The sequence below is a fragment of the Ovis canadensis genome, chromosome 20, assembly GCF_042477335.2.
Source record: "Ovis canadensis isolate MfBH-ARS-UI-01 breed Bighorn chromosome 20, ARS-UI_OviCan_v2, whole genome shotgun sequence".
NCBI classification, from domain to species: Eukaryota; Metazoa; Chordata; class Mammalia; order Artiodactyla; family Bovidae; genus Ovis; species Ovis canadensis.
This window is the reverse complement of record NC_091264.1, coordinates 66,085,984-66,106,139: the sequence shown is the minus strand read 5'-3', so window position 1 is coordinate 66,106,139 and position 20,156 is coordinate 66,085,984. Positions and strand designations below refer to the sequence as shown.

The 20,156-nt window shown below is 60.7% G+C and overlaps 1 protein-coding gene across 1 annotated transcript; it reads left to right on the top strand.

Annotated features, from left to right (window-relative positions):
- The first annotated feature begins 15,985 nt into the window (after nt 1–15,985).
- FOXC1 (forkhead box C1) lies at nt 15,986–19,779 on the top strand. Its single transcript, XM_069562619.1, has one exon. The coding sequence runs from the start codon at nt 16,370–16,372 to the stop codon at nt 18,014–18,016; it is 1,647 nt and encodes a 548-aa protein (XP_069418720.1). The 5' UTR covers nt 15,986–16,369; the 3' UTR covers nt 18,017–19,779.
- The last annotated feature ends 377 nt before the right edge of the window (nt 19,780–20,156 follow it).

Genomic DNA, 20,156 nt, shown 5'->3' with positions numbered 1-20,156 from the left:
CAACATACATACACACCAACACTCAAACACACACTGACACACACAAACACACCAACACACACTGACACACACAGAGCACTACACACACACACCAACAATCACACACAGAGCACTACACACACACTCACACCAACACTCACACCAATGCATACACACAGTAACACACACACACCAATACACACACACAGCAACACCCACACCAATACACACACCCCAACACACATAACAGCAACACACACACCTACACTCACACCATACACACAAACACCAACACACACACACCCCAACACTCACACCAATACATACACACACCAACACACACACCAACACACACACCAATATACACACACACCAATACACACACCAATACACACACATGAACACACACCAACATACACCCCAACATACACACACACCAACACACGGCAACACCCCAACACACACACACACCAACACCCATACCAACACACTCACACCCACACACCCACACAATAACAAACATACTGACATGCACACACACACACCGACACACACCAGTATACATACCCATCAACATATACACACCAATACACACGCCTACCAACATACAAACACGAACATACACCAACACACAACACACACACACTAACATATAAACACACAGCAACACAGACCAATACACAGCACATATACACCAACACACACACACACCAAAGCACACACCAACTTATGAAGACACACACACCACACACACCAACATACGCATACTGACACACACACACACCAATGCACATACCAACACACACACACACAGCAAGATTCATTGTTCAGTGGCTCAGTCGTGTCTGACTCTCTGCGACCCCGTGGACGGCAGCACGCCAGACCTCCCTGTCCATCACCAACGCCCAGAGTTTGCTCAGACTCATGTCCATCGAGTCAGTGACGCCGTCCAACCATCTCGTCCTTTATCGCCCCTTTCTCCTCCTGCAAGGTTAATTTTGCTCAATCTGGTAAAAAAAAAAAAAAAAACAACACCGACATGCTGCTAGACTCAGTCCAGAAAGAGAAGTTTACAGCCCGGCTCCTCCAGTGGAAAGTCACCCCCAAAAGCCCTTTATGGACAGGCACCCTACTCTCAGGAGCCGCATGCTTCTTCCATGACGTGACGATCGTACAGCTATAAAGAGACGCGTTCCGAGTCTGAAATAGCACATTTTTCCTTTGAACTGATGAAAAGATCCTTAGGCGATTTTGAGAGCGGGGCCCAGGGTTTGCGAGGAAAAAAGTGATTCAGAAGGCTTCTCTGCTCGGCTCGTCAACCACACATAGGAGCTCAAGAGAAACGGGCTCAGGCTCTGCTTCCCCAGACTCGGCAGCCTCAGGAGGAGAGATCCCCCTCAGGCGAGGGTTCTGGAAGCCTGGTGGGGCTGCTCACACCAGGTGGACAGCGCTCGAGGCACCTGTGGCCCGCTGTGTGTCTGCGTTCACCTCAGCCCCAGAGCAAAGGGTGCTGGGCCCTGTCAGCACCTTTGTCCAGAGGAACTGGCCTCCGAGTCTTGCTTCCAGGGAGGAAGCCCCAGGTAGGTGCCCCTGCCAGCCCTGCATCCCCGCCTGCCAAACACACTTCTGCTCCTCCAGAGGCAAAGGTGGGTGGGGCAGAGAGGACGCACACTTTCTCTGGGGGAGGCAGACGAGGCAGCAGAGGGCTTCTCTCTTCCCGAGGAGAGTTGGCAAAGGCTGACTCCTGGGGTCCAGGGTCCAGCTACAGGAACAAGGGGACGGCCCCTGACTTGACGGCTCTTCATCCCTGCTGTGCCCAGACCCCGCTCAGTCGCTGAGAGCCACAAAGTGTGTGTGGCTGAAGCCAAGTCTGTGTGTGCATGTGTGTGTGTGTGTGTGTAGACACGATTTTTTAAATGCTTTTGTGTCACTGTCCTCAAAAGAAAGCGAAAGGCAAGGTGCAGGCACAGAGGCGACCATCAGGCCAGTAAAGACGGTGCTGCCAGGGCAGGGCCGGCGGCTGCAAGCTTCCTTGTGGCCACGCAGCCTGTGCCCTGGACACCGTGTCCACCGGGAGGCCTGCCGGGGTCTCTCACGGGCTGCGTCTGACCCCGGCTCCCCCAGCAGCTCTCAGGTCTGTGAGCCCAGGAGGGCGGAGCTGAGGCAGGGAGTGCTGAACATCCGCACTGAATACGGCTGAACCCTTCCAACTGACAAACATACGTGTATCATGAATTCTACACGAGTCAACACGCTGACGAAACCTGTCCAGAGTCGGTTCTTCGTGAAATCAGAGTAAGGAAGGAAAGCCCCATTTTCTCTCTCCTTTCAGAAGGGCAAGAGCTCTGTGGTCTGGCAGCCTCCTCCCGAAGCCCGTGGACGCGGGAGCAGGTAGCGAACGTTCCCAGGAGACCAACAGAGCTGAGAGCAACCTGCGGCGGGGGAGAACAATAAGCTTTATGTTCTTCCAGGACAAATCACACACTTTCCCTGGCTCATAAAGGCTTTTTATATAACCTCGCTCTGGCACTGCCTGGGTAGAGAGAGCCCGCCGGGAGGTAACCACATCCCCCGGGCGCCAGATGCCCTCAGAACCGGTTCACCCAGCTCACAGCACCTGGGGGCGTCCGCCTGGGCCCAGGGCTCGTCCCCACCCAGGAATCAGAGCTTCACGGGGGCGGAGGGACAGACCTCCGGGCACCCGACGCCTCAGCCAGTGACGGCGGCCTGTGCAGCCACTGGCCCAGGAGACGTTCCCGAGCGGCCACGACCCACACTAGCTTCCCCATCACCCAGGGCACTGCGCCACGTCCTGGCCACCTCTGTGACTTAGAAGTGAAAATTCAGACCCTGCTCCCTTAGAATCTTCTTGCGGGAGATGCTAAATTAGCGGTTCCATCTTCCTCTTGGTACAGACAGCTGTGGTCCCCACCAACACCAGGGCTGCCCACTAGGGCGTCTGCCCACTGGCCGTTCCAGCAGGCAGACAGTCTCCCCGCAGAGCCCTGCTCCGGGTGAAGCAGAAGAGGGAGGAAAGGCCCAGCCAGCATGGGGACGATCTGGAGGCGCGTCTCTGGTGACGCTGTGAGCCAGTGTCCAGGGAAGGCGGACTCAGGGACTCAGAGGTGAGGGTGAGCCTCTTGCAATTATTATGGAACCCTTTGAGATGGTCATGAACACCTCTATCATGCACGTTTGCTACTGCTCACGCTAAAACAGCAATACTATTAATTAGCATCAGGCTTCCCTGGGAGCTCAATTGGGAAAGAATCCACCTGCAATGCAGGAGACTCCTGGATCGGGAAGATCCCCTGGAGAAGGGATGGGCTGCCCTGCAATGCAAGAGACTCCTGATTCGGGAAGATCCCCTGGAGAAGGGATGGGCTGCCCTGCAATGCAGGAGACTCCTGGGTCAGGAAGATCCCCTGGAGAAGGGATGGGCTGCCCACCCCACTGTTCCTGAGCTCCCCTTGTGGCTCAGCTGGTAAAGAATCTGGGAGACCTGAGTTTGATCCCTGGGTTCGATCCCTTGCTTATCATCAAATATTAATCGTCGTGTTAAAACCATCACTTGAGTTAACTAACCTGGCCACCATGACCCCTGTAGTTGAGGTTTGTCCAAGGCCTGGGTTTTCAGGTGATGCATCCAGATGGCCAGCTGCCCGGATGGCTGGTTTAGGGGATCCCCTCGGAGTGGCCTCACTGAGGTGAAGGGCCCTACAGGGTCTTTCACTGGGTCTGGAACTGCGTCGGGGGAGGGGATGACGGCCACGTGCCCCTCAGATATCCCTGAAGAGCCTGGGGCCATGAGGGCTGGGCCTTGGGCACAGACTTAGCAGCGGGCACCACGGAACAGAGGGCTTGGGGGCACGGTCACCCCCTTGTTTCGACTCTGCCTGGGCCTGGCCCCGGGACAAAGTGACTAGAGTATAGGGCTGCTCTAAGGAGGCCGGCAGGGCTTGCAGGAGGTCCGGGAGGCGAGGGCAGAATGCAGGAGGCAGGGTGAGTGCCCGGCACACACCTTGAGCCTGGCTGGCCTTGGCCACCCGCACAGGTGCTCCTGGGTCTGGAGACGGATGGGCCAGCGCAGCGGGCGAAGGGCGGCCGGCTCACTCGTGGGTTTCGTGCACACTTTACAGACAGACCCGCCAGGACGGACCCCAGCGCCACTCGACATTCAGCGGCCCCTTCTCCCTCACGGGCCGGAGTCGGTGTAAGGACCCAGCTGCAAAGATGCCTGGACCACTGCCTGCAGAATGCCCTGGAAGGTCTGTGGCCGGCAAACAGCCTGAAATCCCAGCCGGCTCGGCCGACTCCCGCCCGCAGTCTCCGTGTCAGCCGCGCGGTGGCGCCAGAGCTCCACCGGCCCCACGGCCGGGTCAGCTCGAGGCCCCGCGGCCCTGCATCCCGCAGGGCGCTGAGACCGCGGGGACCTGCATTTCTGGAGCCACGAGGGAGCACTTGGCATCAGGACACGGAAAGCCGTAATAACCGCATGTGCAAAATGTGGCCAAAATATGGAACCTACCTTTAGTTTTTAACTCCAGGTCCAGAACCAGGCATTGCACTGGATGTGTCTAAAGCAAGCTGGTCCTGGACTTGTAGTAACCTCTCCTCTCTATAGGCTGAAGGGCAGCAGGACAGGGCGGGCTGCTGGGCGGCTGATGTCACACAGGAGCCGGGGCTCTGAAGACAGCTCCGGGGGGCGCCCCCCCCAAAGCCTGCTCTCGCTGGGAAGCCAGAGTCTTTTGCCCTGAGTCTCCCAGAGAGATACACATGGACGTGTGCGCGCGTGCGCACACACACACCAGCCCAGAAAAACCAGAGGAGCAGCTCAGGAGCAGTGGGTCCTCCCCCAGGCTCCCCCTCCGCCCAGCCCCCCGCAAGCTCAGAGGTAAGACTCAGGCAGAACCAGAAGTAAATCAATACCCTCCAGCTCTACCCACCGCCCTCCTTGTCTGCGCGTTAACTTGCAGCCCCTTCATCTGAGAATCGGCAAATGTTATATAAACGATTTACCATTTTAAAGGTGTGATAACATCAGAGCGGAGAGAGATAAAGGGCTTTCCTGAAACCCTATGCCCACGGAGCTGCAGCAGCGGAGGCTCTCGCCTTCCCAGGGCTATGGGCCCGTGTTTATCTCTCCCTCTCACCAAATGACTCCAGGCCACTTACACCTCTCAGGACACCCACTTCCCCTCTTCCCACATCCCGCCCCCACCACCGGAGGCCCTCTGCCTGCCCCAAACTTGTTCCCTGGAATTTCCAGGCTGGCTGACAGCAGCTTCCTTCCAGGAGCGCTTCTCCTGAGGGTGCAACTGCCTCCATCTCAAGTCACAAACAACCCTTTCCAGATTCCGCTTCCCCACTTCAGAGTTTAACACCTGTACCATCAGACGTCAAAGACACGCTGAGCTGGACGGAGCGCCGCGCCACTACTCCGGCCACCACTTCCATTCTGCATTTCCTTTGACATTCTTTGTCCAAAGGAACCGTCACCATTTCATATCTGCACGGCGCTCCTAGCGATGATCTTTCACGATCCTGTTAAGCTGATGCTCTCATTCATGGGCAGCCGATTTGCTTCCAGGGCCTCTGCTTCAGTTTGCACTGTTGAAACCTGGCTTGTCCGAGTATCTGCTGCAGAAAATGAAGGCGTTTCCCCCTAGACTTTGGAGCTCTGTCTCCTCTGAAGCTCAGTGAGAAGGCTCAGACGCGCTCCATCGCCAGCACTGGCCTTCAGGCCCCTCTGCCCCCCGGTCAGTCCTCTGTGGTCAGTCGAGCTCCTCATCTGCAGAGACAGACTTGAACGCACAGCTCCCGTCAGTGTGCGCTGGTCGGAGCAGAAACCTGGAAGTCCAATGGCTTTAACACGACGCTCAGAGACCCAGCCGCTCTTTGACTTCCTATTTGTGATCACCGTTCTTCCATTCCCTGTATTTACAATTGACTTTTTCAAAGGTGTTCCAAGGTTCTCCACTGAGATCATTTGATAAAAACCTGTCTTCTAAGTAAAAGACACATGTTGTTCTCCTTTGGGGACAAAGTAAACCGAGGCAGAGCTCAGCACTGGTGCTGGCGTCCCGCCCGCTGGGAGCCGCGGGCCTCGGCCATGTGGCCCTGCTGTCGGGGTGCTCTGGACTCCCCTCTGCGGCCAATACCCCGACCTGAAGGAGGGAAGCTTTGCTCCTCCGTCAGACGCAGCTCACAGGGCTCAGCCACCCGTCCCACTGAAATAACTGGGAGAAGCTGCCTTTCCCACAGGCATCCTGCCTGCACTTCATCATGCGATTGCTTTGGATCTGCTTCAGAAAGAAAAGTGGCCTTTCATGGTGCACACCGAATGTGGGCAGAAATTGGGCCAGGCAGACGCACAGCTCCACGCTGAGACGGAAACTATGCGCCGAGAACACCCACATTTGAGGCAGGAGAGGGCGTGGGCCCTGCAGACGGAGTGCGGGGGTGACCCCTGCCTGGTGGCCTCTCCCAGGTGGGCCCCATTGGCCAGGTGGCCCGTGGGACCCTGTCCCCAGCAGACGGCCCCGCCTTCCACCGCAGGAAGGCCCCAGAAGATTCCCTGCGTTGGTGTGAACACCGCCTTCTGTGGCGCACATATTGCTCAGAGCTCGCGTCTGGCCGGGCAGCTGCCTGGGGAGCCCGGCTTCCCCTCAAATTCCCTTCTGCTCCTGACGAGAGCCTGGTTCGCACTGCACCAGCTTCAGGGTGTCTGACGCCAGCATGCTGACCTTGCCACCAACCTGGACCTGCCGTAGGAGGCGGTGGGCGGGACTCTTTCCTCCCCTCCACGTGGGTCCCTCCATCCCCACCAGCCCCTACACCCCCGCCTCTCCCCCAGGGCACAGAGAGAAGTGGGCGCCACAGAAGCAACTTGTGGTGAAGTATGAGAGTTCACGTGTCTTTTGAAAAAAGAAAAAAAAGGGGACATGCTTGAACAAAAAGACCCTCCCCCCTCCCGCAAAGAAAGAAAGTTCAGCCAGCACAGAGAAGGCCAGCCCCTAACCTCCTGTCTGGCCCCTCTGCGGGGCTCAGCCGGAACCACACAGCCACAGCCGCCCTGCCTTTTAACAGAAGGTGGGACCCACAAATGTCTTCCTCAGTAACCTGGTCTCCGTTTGAGTCCTTCTCTGACCTCACCTCCATTCTCTCCCACCGCACTCCACCTCCAGCTAATTGCAAATGTCAAATACAGTGTAAAATGGCCAGAAGTGGGCACAGAGGTGGAGGATGAGCTGGATCTGCAAGACATAAACTCACGTGGATCAGTCACAAGGCAAACTCTTCCTGAGGCAAGAACCAGCGGTGCCCACGGGCTTTATTCTCCTGAGGCACACACTTGCAGCATGTGCTTGTCTGCTGCACAAAACCGAAAGCCAGACCGATCTTGGAAAAGCAGACCCAGGCCCAGCAGAGAAAAGCACTTTTAAAGGGACGTGACCGAGAACTTGGAAGCCAGCACTTGACCTGTGTTTAGTGTAGCTTTGATCTGCTAGGGGACGCTTTCTGCTTACCTACTTGGAAAACGTCTGGCAGCACTGGAAGATGGAGCGCCACAGTCCCTTCTCGAGATTTACGACAGGTTGTCAGCACCGTCTGATAACTGAACCTCCTTGAAATCAGCAGAGCTATAGAGATATCATCAGCAAGGCTGACGTTCCAGCGGTGAGAGCAGGAAAAGGAGAGGAGGAGAAGCTTGTTTACTTCATTGAGCCCAGAGTCGAGGAACACTTAAACTCTGCCAAACGGAGAAGGAATGTGAAACACAGATTTCTCAAAACTCACTTAAAATTCAAAGGAAACGGGACTGCAGTGCGCTAGCCCTGTCTTTTAAAATGTCCAGCGACGAGCTAAAATGCACCACGCGCTACAGGCTGGGGAAGCCTGAGCCCGTTCCAGAAAAAACAGTTGGCACGGATGATGGTGCTGTTTACTAGAAAACTAACCTACATCCAGCAGACGGTGGACAACGTGACTGATACGAGACAAAATGTGTGGCTGTGTTTGCCTTGATGTGAGAGGGCGCGGCCCGTTTGTTTTCCTATTATGTAAAACCCCTGCTCGACTCCTGCCAAAACATTTTCCCAGTGACATGTCTGTCTGCCTTTGGACGGGTTCCTTACTAAAACAAATACACCAAACAAACCATCTTTGATAGCTGGGACTCATAAAGGCAAACAATGAGAACTGCTATGGGCTGTTTAAGATGGCACCGGGCACCACGCAGTTACCACACAGACAGGGCAGCTCCACACGGCGGGCTGGGCCGGCTCCCAGGAGTCACAGCTGTGAGCAACGTGCTCTTTCTTGGCAATAACTGAGGTTCCCCCCCACCCCCACCTTTTGGGCAGTGAGTGGTCTTCTCCCTAATAAGTCACAGCATGTATATATGTTGTCTGCCTTAGAGGAGAGACAAGTATAAAAACAAACTATTACTACAAGCGCACACTCAAATGAAAAGAGAGCGTCTCCTAAGACGATACTTGCACCCTATAAAAGCGTAATTTAACCTTATCTAATCTGGAGCCCGTTTCATCACAGGGATGGCCAATAATGTAAAGCTTTGTGTGAGAGGCTGCGGAGAGGCCTCTCCTGGGACCGGCTGCCTGAGACCGGCGGTGCAGAGCGGCGTCCCGGGACGGGAGGTGAGAAAATGATGGATGAGCCGGGGTAGAGCCGGCAAAAATGGCTGAGAGGAGCGTTTCCTCTTCCCATCTGTTCAGGAAGGGCGTCAGCGAGACAGACTAAACACAGGGCCTGGTGCGGGACTCCGCGTGCGCCCGCGCACACAGACGGCACCCGGGGAGACAGACGCCCTCGCCGGCTGCTCTTGAGGCGAAGCAGGACCGGCCCAGGCTGTCGCCAGAGCCAGCCGACGGCGGCTGGCGTCCCCGGGGAGTCTGGCCTAAGGTGCCCGCCCCAGTTGTGGCCGTGGCCAGTGGTTGGGGGATGGACCCGCCAGAGCTGGGGCTGCAGGCCCTTCCTGGACACAGGGGGTCCCGCCCCAGAAGGGCCCCTGGGCACCACAGGGCCCAGGACACTTCGCTGCCCTGTCCCAGGGAGAGCAGAGCCCCCAGCGCTGCAGAAGCGCCTCCCCAACCCCTTCCCCACTCCACCCCACCCCTCGCTCCACCCCTACCCCAACCCCTCACCACCTCTATTCGCTGGGGACTCTGCAAATCTTGGCTGGGAGTTGGGGCTCACCCACTCCAGAAGCAGGTGGCCCAAGCCTCAGGCTCCCCCTCTGAGACGCGACAGCTAGGCGGTACTCTCTTGGGGTCGTGGAGGTCTGAGGCCCTGTGCCCCCGCCTCGCCCTCCCGCGTCTCTGAGGGCACAGAGTGACAGGCCGGGCTTCCCAGCAGTGCCCTGAGCTCTCCCGGCCTGCAAGGCCTCGCTGGCTGCTCTTCCTGAGCAGTTAGGGCCAGCCGTGAGGGGGCTGGAAAGAGCACCTCGTCCTCCATGTGCCTGTCTCCAGGAGAACGGGCCTGGGACACCCACGTGGATGGGAGACCCAGGGGAGGAGCTAGGGCGGCCCTCAGGTGCGAGAGGACGCACGTGCAGGCCCTGCGGGAGCACCTGCCGGCCAGCACACAGCCATCTGCGCTCGCAGCAGACGCGAGACCCCGGGGTGGACGTGCTCCCCGTAGTGACCAGTACGCACCTCCACAGAGCTGTCCAGCCCAGGTGACACACCCCTCTGCTGGGAATACTCTGAACAAGGACAGCTCCGTATGTCTGCCGATTACACGGGTTAGCCCACCTACCAACTCTCTGAGACACACGCTTTAACATCTGAAAACATCAGACTTATCACGGATGAGGTTTAATAGTTTACCGTCTTCTCTCGGAGGCACATAAGCCACATACCTTATCGCGAAGGGCACCTTAGCGCCAAGGGACACAGGAGAGTAAGACAGAAAGGGATGGTGCGCGACCCAGCAAGTCACTCTGAGCCCAGCTTCCTCCCGAGTGAGACACGGAAGACGGCACCCGTGCCAGGATTCAGCGGCAACGTCACTCTCGGCCCTGGACAGGACGACTGCCGAATCCGTAGCTCCCCACCCTACCTGCAAGATCACCCTGACGGTCCACCTGCCGCCCCTCACCAGGTCTGCGGAGGAGGCCAGCTTTGGGGCGTGGAGAGGCTTTCTCCTTCCAGCTGGGCCTTTGTGATCCCAAGCAGAGCGGCCCTCAGTAGAAGCAACTCACAAGTTTGTTACCAGCAAGTCTAACTGGAGTCAACCACTGGCCTTAAAAAATCCGGGAGGGCCACAGCGACTGCACGTGGCTGTTTTCCTCTCACGCACTTATTCCTACTCACATTCTGTGGAAATTCGCCTCTATTCGCTGTCGTTTATCTTTCCTTAAATTTTCATTTCCAAACTAAACAGCCCTAACGCGAGTGCATCCCTCCAGGCGCCAGCGCCGCGCAGGGCTCCACCCGGGCCACTGCCGCGCGCCCTCTGTGTGCGGGGCTCCAGGGTGGGAACGCGCGGGGGGCTGGGGTCCGCGCTGAAGCCGGCGGCCCCCCCACCCCACCCTGTTCTCCAAACCGACTCTTTGGGGGTTCAGTTTTTTGGTAATCAAGACTAAGGAGCAGTTAAAAAACAGAAGTACTTTTTCCTGGAAACCAGCGGTCTTCATTTGCAACTTTCCTCGGCATCTCCCAGAACGTAGTTCACTTGACGAGGCGGCTCCTCTTCCTCTAACATGTACATCAATTAAAGGGGCCGCTGGGAGGAATGCGGCCGGGGCTGCCAGCCTCCAGCCTGGTCGCCGAGGGTCCCGGGAACAAAGGCTCCCAGGCCTGTGCCTGGCCCCTCCAAGGGGCCTGTCGGCCGACTCTTCCCGCGGGCACGCTGGCGAGCTTACGGGGTGCGAGGGCCAGGAGCCGGGCGGGCGGGCCCTCCGTCTGGCGGCGAGGCCTCCCACCGGCCCGTTCCGCAGAGACCCCTCCGCGGGCTGCGCCGAGGGGCTGAGCCCGGGCGCCGAGGGGCGTCGCGTCGCCCAGGGGTTGGCCGCGGGCGGCAGGGGGCGCTCGGGGCGCGCGCAGAGCCGAAGCCGGAGCCGGGCGGCCCGAGCCCCGCGCAGCAGGCGGCGTGGCCGGGGCGGGGGCGGCGCGGGGCTGCGCCCCGGGGTCCAGAGCTCCCGCCTCAGGTGCGGACCCCCGACGCCCCTGCCTCCCTGCCCGGCGCCCTAGCGGCCAGGGCGGGAAGCCTGTGGGCCCCGCTGGGCCGCGCTCCCGGGTGCAGACGCACACGACGACCCGGAGGCTGGCTGCTCGGGGCCCGGTGCCGGCCGGCGCCCGTCCTGAAGGTGTGGACGGCGGTGCCGGCCAGCGCCCGTCCTGAAGGTGTGGACGGCGGGCCGGGCCGAGGACCCCACGGCCGCCCGGGAGGTTGGGGAGCAGGCCGGCCGCGCCCTGAGCCGGGTGGATGGAGCGTCCCGGGTCCGGGTCCCTGGCCGCCGGCTCGCGGAGGGGCCGGGGCGTCGGGGCTCGAGCTCCTCAGGCCGCTCCCGAGCGGTAGGGGGTCCGGTCCCGCGCTTGGGGCCCCCGAACCGGGCTGGAGAGCAGGGGAGACCTCCCGGGACGAGGCCCCGCTGCCAAGAGGTGCGGCCAACTCCTCTCCGCTGCGGGGCCGGCCGGCCCTCGGGTCTGTCTGCGCACAGAGGCTTTTCCTCTTGACACCCGGAGCCCACCCGTGGGTCGGAAGGCGCCCGCGCGCTGCGTCCCTGTCGCCCGCACCGCGCACCTGGGGCCCCGCAGGCCGTCGGCCCTTGCAGGCCAGGCTGCTCCCAAGTCTCAGTGGGGACCCGGGTGGGAAGAACCCAAGTGGAGACTGGTACTTTCCGTTCATCCATGCTTAACATGTTATTTTTGTCCTGGATGGCTAAGGAGAGGAGGCAGTTGTCTTCACCTGCCTCTGCCAGGACAAAGGAAGCCCCCAGGACGCACAGCCAGGACCCCGTGGGTAAAGCTCCCCTCCTGTCCTGTGGCCCCTTCTGGGCACTCAGCTCGCTCTGCGCCCCAGAAACGCTCTGGGAAGCTGGCATTCCCTGAGACCAGCGGCAGGTGGGCCAAGCCCAGGCAACCCTGCCAGGTGTGGGCACACTCCTGCCATTGAGAGTACTCGGTGGGGCAGCCGTCCTGGGGACCTGGGGGGCACTGAATTCCTGTCACACGAGCCTCCTGTGGAGGCCGCCCTTAGGAGAGCAGCTCCACGGTCCGGTCAGTCACGGGCAGCACTTTGTCATCAGATCGTTTTCAATCTTTAAAATCGAAAAACAAACGCATTTTTCATTTATCATAGGAATTGTTTTTCTGCTAAGGAGGGGACTGAGCCAGGAAGACGGCATTAACAGAACAAGCACTCTGAAACCCCGACGAAGAGAGAAGTCGCTCTTCCAGAAGGCTGGAGCCTTCCCCGCCCCGCGCTGCGCGGATGCCCAGCGCTCCTTGCCTGTCCGAGGGTCTGATAACGAATAAGGATCACTGCCGGCATGTATCCTCCCCCACCCCTGGACTTCGGCTCTTCCTGAACGAGGCCACGTGGAGAACTTCCACAGGACCCTAAATAGTGCAAAGACGCCCCGAAACGGACGTGGCTACCATTCCTTGTGACTTCAGTCTAGCGGGGCGACTTCGGGTCCCACCGTCCATGAAGTGCTCCGTACTCCACGCTTGTCTCCCGGCAGCAAAAGGGGGGAAGGTGGGAGAGCTGCAGCCCTGCAGAAAGCCCTGCCCCCATGTGCAGCGGGCCCCCATCCCGGGCCGACTGCCCGTCTAGAGGGACAGCCAGCTTTTCTAGACGCCCCCCGTAACACTCCTCAGACCAGCCCCGACCCGCACCCGCTGAGCCAGCCGGATCCTCTGGACACTGGGTGGAGGGGCCTGCTTGTGTCTGGGGAGGATCACTGTCCAGGGCTGGGAGGGGCAGGGGCGGCGCTGGAAAGTTCCCAAGGGGGTCTCTGGAGGACAATGCCAGGAACTTGGGCTGAACTCACAGCCCCTTGGGAATTCTTTTCTGGGCCGAGGATCCCTGCCCCCTCCCGGATCCCTATTCCCTTTATCACGATATGAAAAGAAGCTACCCCCCCCCCCCAGTTCCCGGTGCCCGGTGGGGGTCACCCCTCCCCCTCTTCCTGCGGTGTCACCGGGTCCCAGTTGGGCATTTCCTGCAGGGCCCGCCCCTCTCCCTTCCTCACGCTCTTCCAGCGGAGGGCTCGGGAATCCTGTTTGGGTGAAGGCTGTGACACCCCTCCTCAGAGCTAAGACCCCATCGAGGGGCCCAGGAATTGTGACGCCCCCACCCTCCCCGCCGGCGGGTCAGGGAATGGATGGGGCCAGGAAGGTCAGCGACCATCTGAGGAAACACATCCATTACCGATCGCTGTCGCCCTCGGACCTTCAGGTCGCAGCCGCGAGGTGTCAGAAAAACAGCGAAGGTTTCCTGCGAAGGCATTTCTGCCAGTTAAGGTCGTGGGGACAGTGACTGAACTATATGCAAGGGGCATCAGAAACCCTAACCGAAATTAAAAACCTCACCCCATTCCCTGAAGACTTCATTTCTGCGCCTTCGTGTCCACATACCACCACCACCGACAATAATAACAGAAGTCAAGTACTTGAAATACAATCAAGCCGTTTAGTGGAGGTTTGCTTCCGAGGAAGCTTATAAAACACAAACGCAAATATCTTTTCCTGGCGAATATCCAGAGCGCGACCAGGGGAAAGTTGATCTTCGTAAACTGCACCCTCCTTTTCCCCCCGCGCGCCAGAAACTCATTTCACAACGGCCACTTTCATCCCCAAAGCGGCCCAGCAAGGCTGGCTGTCGGATTTGCAGTTTACGTAAGGAGCTCTTTCCACCTCTCGGGCCTCGGAGCCAGGAGCAGAGAGGCCGCGCGGGCCGGGCAGCGCGCACCACGTCTCCCGCGCGAGCCGCGAGCCCCAGCGCCGGGAAACCGGCGAGTCTCCTTGGCCGCGTTGATGCCCGCGCGCCGAGAGCCGTGGAAACGCAGTTTAAAGGCCGAAGTCGCCAGAGGCCGAGGCATTCGGAGCGACCGCTGACTTCCTCGGCCTCTAGGCTGCTCCGAAGCCGGGGCGCCTACAAGGCCTCGGTCAAGGCAGCGGATTCCGGCGAGATGCGGGCGGGTGCTGGACACCAACGCACTGTTCGCTGCTCCTCCCTCCACACCGGGTGTTCAGGAGCACCGAGCCTCTGCCCGTAACTCAGGGTTTCGCGGCGGCGGAGACGCGGCCTGGTGGGTGCCCGGGAAGCAGGCCGGAGCGGCCCAGGCGCTCTGCAGGCCGCGCGGCGCCGGGAGCCGGGCTTCGGGGAGGTACCGCCTGCTCGGGAGGAGCAGATACCGCAGATTCTCCACGTCAGGGTCCACTCGGAAACCCAACAGTTTAACACCGCACAGGCCGGCGCCCTGACACTCAGCGCAGCTGTGGCTGGGGCTGTGGAGGAAACCAGACTGGAGCCGGGAAGCCCAAGGGCTCCCTACACGTCCTCGCAGTTCCAGACGGTCCGAACCGGGGTGGAGGCGTGAGGGGCGCCCGGCGGCTCTTCAGAGCCCCCGAGGCGCGCAGTTCCTCAGGAGAGGGCCCGGAGGGCCGCTCCATGTTGGCCGAAGTGCAAAAAGCCCCGCAGGCCCAGAGGCCGGCTCCTTCCTGCCCTCCATCCCAGACCCCAGAAGCGGCAAGTCTAGGGTCCCCCGGACCCTCAGAAGGCCCTGCAGGTGCGATTCTGAACGCCCCCACCCCCATCCCCCATCAACCCTTTGGCTCTGCAAGCGGCAGCCACGCGGGGCGGGGAGGGAGGTGGCCGTCTTTACCCGTCACCCGCTCTCATCACTGAGTTCGCAGCCCGAATCCTCCTTTAGGAGGCCCTGTCCGAGAACCCCTAGAGGAGTCCAGGGACGCCCAGGCTCCAGGAGAGCGCTCTGCAGACCCCCATCGCCAACGCGGCCCCAAGCTCTTGGCAAGGCCCCATGTCCCCCTCCCTTGTTTCTACTGGGGAGGGGTCTCGGGAGCAGCACAGTTCCCGCTGTCCCTGCTTTCGGACTCGGAACTGTGCCTTTTTGTAACCCTGCTCTGGACTGGAGAACTTCCAGGTGGGGGGGACTGGGGACTTCTGGGAAGGAGGGAGACTGGTGGCCAGGAGTGGAGAATAGGGGAGGGGAGAATAGGGGAGAATAGGGGAGGGGAGAATAGGGGAGGGGAGAATAGGGGAGGGGAGAGCAGGAGAGAGGAAGGGAGAAGAGGGGAGGGGAGGGGAGGGGAGAATAGGGGAGGGGAGAATAGGGGAGGGGAGGGGAGGGGAGGGGAGTGTTGGGGGAACAGGGGAGAATAGCAGAGGGGGGACAGATGGTGGAGAGTAGGTTTGAGGGAGTATGGAGGAGTAGCGGAGGGGGAGGGGAGGGGAGGGGGAGGGGAGGGGAGGGGGAGGGGAGGGGGAGGGGAGGGGGAGGGGAGGGGAGGGGAGGGGGAGGGGAGGGGGAGGGGAGGGGAGGGGGAGGGGAGGGGAGACCCGGGCGCCGGGTGGGCGAGGAGGGTGCGGGAATGGGACAGTCGGGGCCCCAGGGCGCCGGGACATCCGGGAGCAGCGGACGGGGAAGGGTCTGCGCCGGGACCGGAGGGCCCGGCCGCGCCGCGGGACCAATGGGCGTCCGGCGCGGGGCCCGGGGCGGGGAGAGGGCCCGGCGCGGGCGGCGGGCGCGGGGGGCCCACGGCCGCGGGCGCGGGCGCGGGCAGGGGCGCGGGCAGGGGCGCGGGCGCGGGGCCGGCGCGCGTGCGGTCAGCCCGCGGTCCTCCGCGGCGGGGCGCGGGCCGGCCCGCTCGGCCTCCGGCTCCGTCGGAGGCGTCCCCGCCTCCCATTGGCCGCCGCCGCCGGGACGGGGCGGGGCCGCGCGGCCCGGAAAAAATGCAACTGCGTAAAAAAGTCCTCGCCTGGGTGACGGATGCTCAAAAGTCCAGGAGTTTTCCCCGTGCTTCCCTGAGCGGCCGGCGCGCGAGAGCCTGAGGAAGGAGACGCGGCCCGGGCCGGGGCCGGCGCGCTGCCCCCGCCCGCTCTCTGGCCGCCCCGCCGGCGGCTGGGGCTCAGCCTCCGCGAGGCGCAGGCGGCGCGGCGGGCCGGGCTTCGGCTTGCTTTCCAGCCGGGGCTCCGCGCTCCCGCTCCCGCCGGGCAGCCGCGGCGCGCGATCCAGGCCGTCGGCCGCGTCCTCGTCCGGCCCTCTCTGCCGGCCCGAGGCGCCCCGGAGCCGGGCGCGCGCAGAGGCGGCGGCGGCGGCCCGGCACCGGCCCGCGGGCCCGGACTCGGACTGGGCGGCCGGCCCGGAGAGGGCGGGGGGCGGCGGCGAGCGGGGGCCATGCAGGCGCGCTACTCCGTGTCCAGCCCCAACTCCCTGGGAGTGGTGCCCTACCTCGGCGGCGAGCAGAGCTACTACCGCGCGGCGGCGGCGGCCGCGGGGGGCGGCTACACGGCCATGCCGGCCCCCATGAGCGTGTACTCGCACCCGGCGCACGCCGAGCAGTACCCGGGCGGCATGGCCCGCGCCTACGGGCCCTACACGCCGCAGCCGCAGCCCAAAGACATGGTGAAGCCGCCCTACAGCTACATCGCGCTCATCACCATGGCCATCCAGAACGCGCCGGACAAGAAGATCACCCTGAACGGCATCTACCAGTTCATCATGGACCGCTTCCCCTTCTACCGCGACAACAAGCAGGGCTGGCAGAACAGCATCCGCCACAACCTCTCGCTCAACGAGTGCTTCGTCAAGGTGCCGCGCGACGACAAGAAGCCGGGCAAGGGCAGCTACTGGACGCTCGACCCGGACTCTTACAACATGTTCGAGAACGGCAGCTTCCTGCGGCGGCGGCGGCGCTTCAAGAAGAAGGACGCCGTGAAGGACAAGGAGGAGAAGGACCGGCTGCACCTCAAGGAGCCGCCGCCGCCGCCGCCGCCGCCGCCGCCGCCGACGGCCGGCCGCCAGCCCGCGCCCGCGCCCCCCGAGCAGGCCGACGGCGCGCCGCCCGGGGCGCAGCCCCCGCCCGTGCGCATCCAGGACATCAAGACCGAGAACGGTACGTGCCCCTCGCCGCCCCAGCCCCTGTCCCCGGCCGCCGCCCTGGGCAGCGGCAGCAGCGGCGCCGCCGCGGTGCCCAAAATCGAAAGCCCCGACAGCAGCAGCAGCAGCCTGTCCAGCGGGGGCAGCCCCCCCGGCGGCCTGCCGGCGGCGCGGCCGCTGAGCCTGGACGGCGCGGAGCCCGGCCCGCCGCCCGCGCCCGCGCCCGCGCACAGCCAGGGCTTCAGCGTGGACAACATCATGACGTCGCTGCGGGGGTCGCCGCAGGGCGCGGCCGCCGAGCTGGGATCCGGCCTCCTGGCCCCGGCCGCCGCGTCCTCGCGCGCGGGCCTCGCGCCTCCGCTGGCGCTCGGCGCCTACTCGCCAGGCCAGAGCTCGCTGTACGGCTCGCCCTGCAGCCAGAGCCCCGGCGCGGGCGGCGCGGGCGGCGGCGGCGGCGGGGCGGGGGGCCCCGGGACCTACCACTGTAACCTGCAGGCCATGAGCCTGTACGCGGCGGGGGAGCGCGGCGGCCACGTGCAGGGCGCTCCCGCGGGCGCCGGAGGCTCCTCGGTGGAAGACCCTCTGCCCGACTACTCCCTGCCCCCGGCCACCAGCAGCAGCTCCTCGTCCCTGGGCCACGGCGGCGGCGGCGGCCAGGAGGCCGGCCACCACCCCGCGGCCCACCAAGGCCGCCTGGCCTCGTGGTACCTGAACCAGGCGGGCGGGGACCTGGGCCACCTGGCCAGCGCGGCGGCGGCGGCGGCCGCGGGCTACCCGGGCCAGCAGCAGAACTTCCACTCGGTGCGGGAGATGTTTGAGTCGCAGCGGATCGGCCTGAACAACTCGCCGGTAAACGGGAACAGCAGCTGTCAGATGGCCTTTCCTTCCGGCCAGTCCCTGTACCGTACGTCCGGGGCCTTCGTCTACGACTGCAGCAAGTTCTGACCCCCCGCCTCCGCCCCGCCTGCCTCCCAGCCGGACCGAACCGAGCCGACCCGAACCCCGGAGCAGGAGCAGCCAAAAGGACCCTCAGCGCAAAAGTGAAACCAAAAACCCAGTCCGTAAAACGTCCACCGAACTAGCAAACAGAAGCCCTCCACACTTTCAAGTCACCAGCATGAAGGAAAGGCTTTCTTCTCTTAGAAGATGGATTCGGAGCCACCTCCACTTTGCTTTATCTAAACAAACAGAACCGTAAAACTGTTTTGTGCAGAGACAGCAGAGTCATGGTTTGTTAAAGGGCAGTGTTTCTCCAGATAACACGTAAGTTTCTTCCTCTTTTCAGAGAACACCTCTCCTCCTCCTGCCCCGTCCCTTGCCCTCTCACCTGTAAGATATTTTTATCCTCTGCTGGAAGGAGGGAGGAAGTCCCCCATATGTGGAGATGGCTTTCTTATTATTCTTGGACTTGTTTTAAAATGTAAATTGCAACATAGTAATTTATTTGTGATTTGTAGTTGGATGTCCGTGGACCAAACGCCAGAAAGTGTTTCCAAAACCTGACGTTAAATTGCCTGAAACTTTAAATTGTGCTTTTTTGATTATGAAAAGGGAAACTGTATTAATCTTATTCTATCATCTTTGCTTTCTTTTTGTTGAGCATATTCATTGTTTATTAATAAATCACCATTCAGTTTGAATGAGACCTATATGTCTGGATACTTTAATACAGCCTTTAATTCTTATAAGAGAAAAAGATTTCAGAGATTAAAACACTAGAAATTACCAATTCTCCTAAATCTCTGAAAAAAAAAAAAAGTAGAGACATCCTCTATTTCTGGTCAAATTACACGTGTAAGTCTTTTTGTTTAGATTTATTTTTTCCTGCGGCATCTTTTGCAAAAGTACTGTATAGTCAGCTTGCTTTGTGGCTAGTAAAAAGAGATTTTCCTAAACATATCTGAGTTGGCATATGCACAAATGCATTTTCTCAGTAATGACTACAGGATTCGGAAATTTCAAGCCCATGAATCAGCAGCAGTCTCACCACAGTGATACCTGTGTGTAGAGAGGCGGCTGTGCCTTCAGATACACATTTGAATATTTGGCTTGTGTATCACTTAAAAAACTGTCGCACATATCAGACATCCCTGTGAGCCGAATGCTGGATGAAGTTTCTTCCTGTTAATTTCACTCCTTTTTAAGAGGGGGATAAAAAAACCCTAGCTTTTAAATGTGTGTATATAACTCATCCACATCTACAATCCTTCATGTCCAATGTAGGATTGATTTTTATTTTAATGTACTGCGGGTTGGAAAGGGATATTTAATCTTTGGGAAACTATTTTAGAAGATATGTTTGTAGAACAATTATTTTTTGGAAAAAGACTTAAAGCAATAACAAGAAGGAAGGAGCGGGAAGCAGGGTATTTCAATCCAGGTGGTTTCTTTTCAGTCCCATTTTTCTTGTTAATTTACAGTTGAGCGTCTGGGGCAGCCCGCTAGCCCCCTCCTTTTGTAAATAACCCAGGAAATGTAATAAATTCATTATCTTAGGGTGATCTGCCCTGTCAATCAGACTCTGGGGAGATGCGATTTGATTCCAGACTTTCAGGGTCTCCGTTTGTTCTCGAGATAATACAGTTCCCTGCTATCTGCCGCTCCGATCTAGAGGCAACACTTAGCAGTAATTGCTGTTGCTTGTTGTCAAAATTTGATCATTGTTAAAGGATTGCTGCAAATAAATACACTCTACTTCCAGTCAAAAACTGCTTTACACGGCCTCTGATTTGCTGGGTCCCTGGCTCGGAGTCGAGCCGGCAGGCGCGCAGGGCGCGGGGCGCGGCGTCCCCGGGGGCAGGCCGCGGGGACCGGCCTCCTCGCCGCGCGGCCTCCGCGTCGCAGCCCCGGGCCCGGCGGCCTGGCGCCACCCGGGAGCCCCCGTTTGGGAGTGAAGGGGAAGGATCCGCGGGCAAACCGCCTGGCTCCCGCGTGGCCCATTCGTGGGAGCCGAGAGAGGAGCTGGGCTGGCGGACAAAGGGGCCGCGGCGGCGCGGGGCCGGCCCCGAGGGAAGCGGCCGCAGGTGGCCAGCGGCCCGGTCCGCTGGACGCGGAGCGCCCCCACCCGCCCCCAGGCGGGCTGCCG

What these genes read in the sequence shown, in the direction of transcription:
- FOXC1 (XM_069562619.1), top strand. Translation starts at nt 16,370, where the DNA reads ATGCAGGCGCGCTACTCCGTGTCCAGCCCCAACTCCCTGGGAGTGGTG.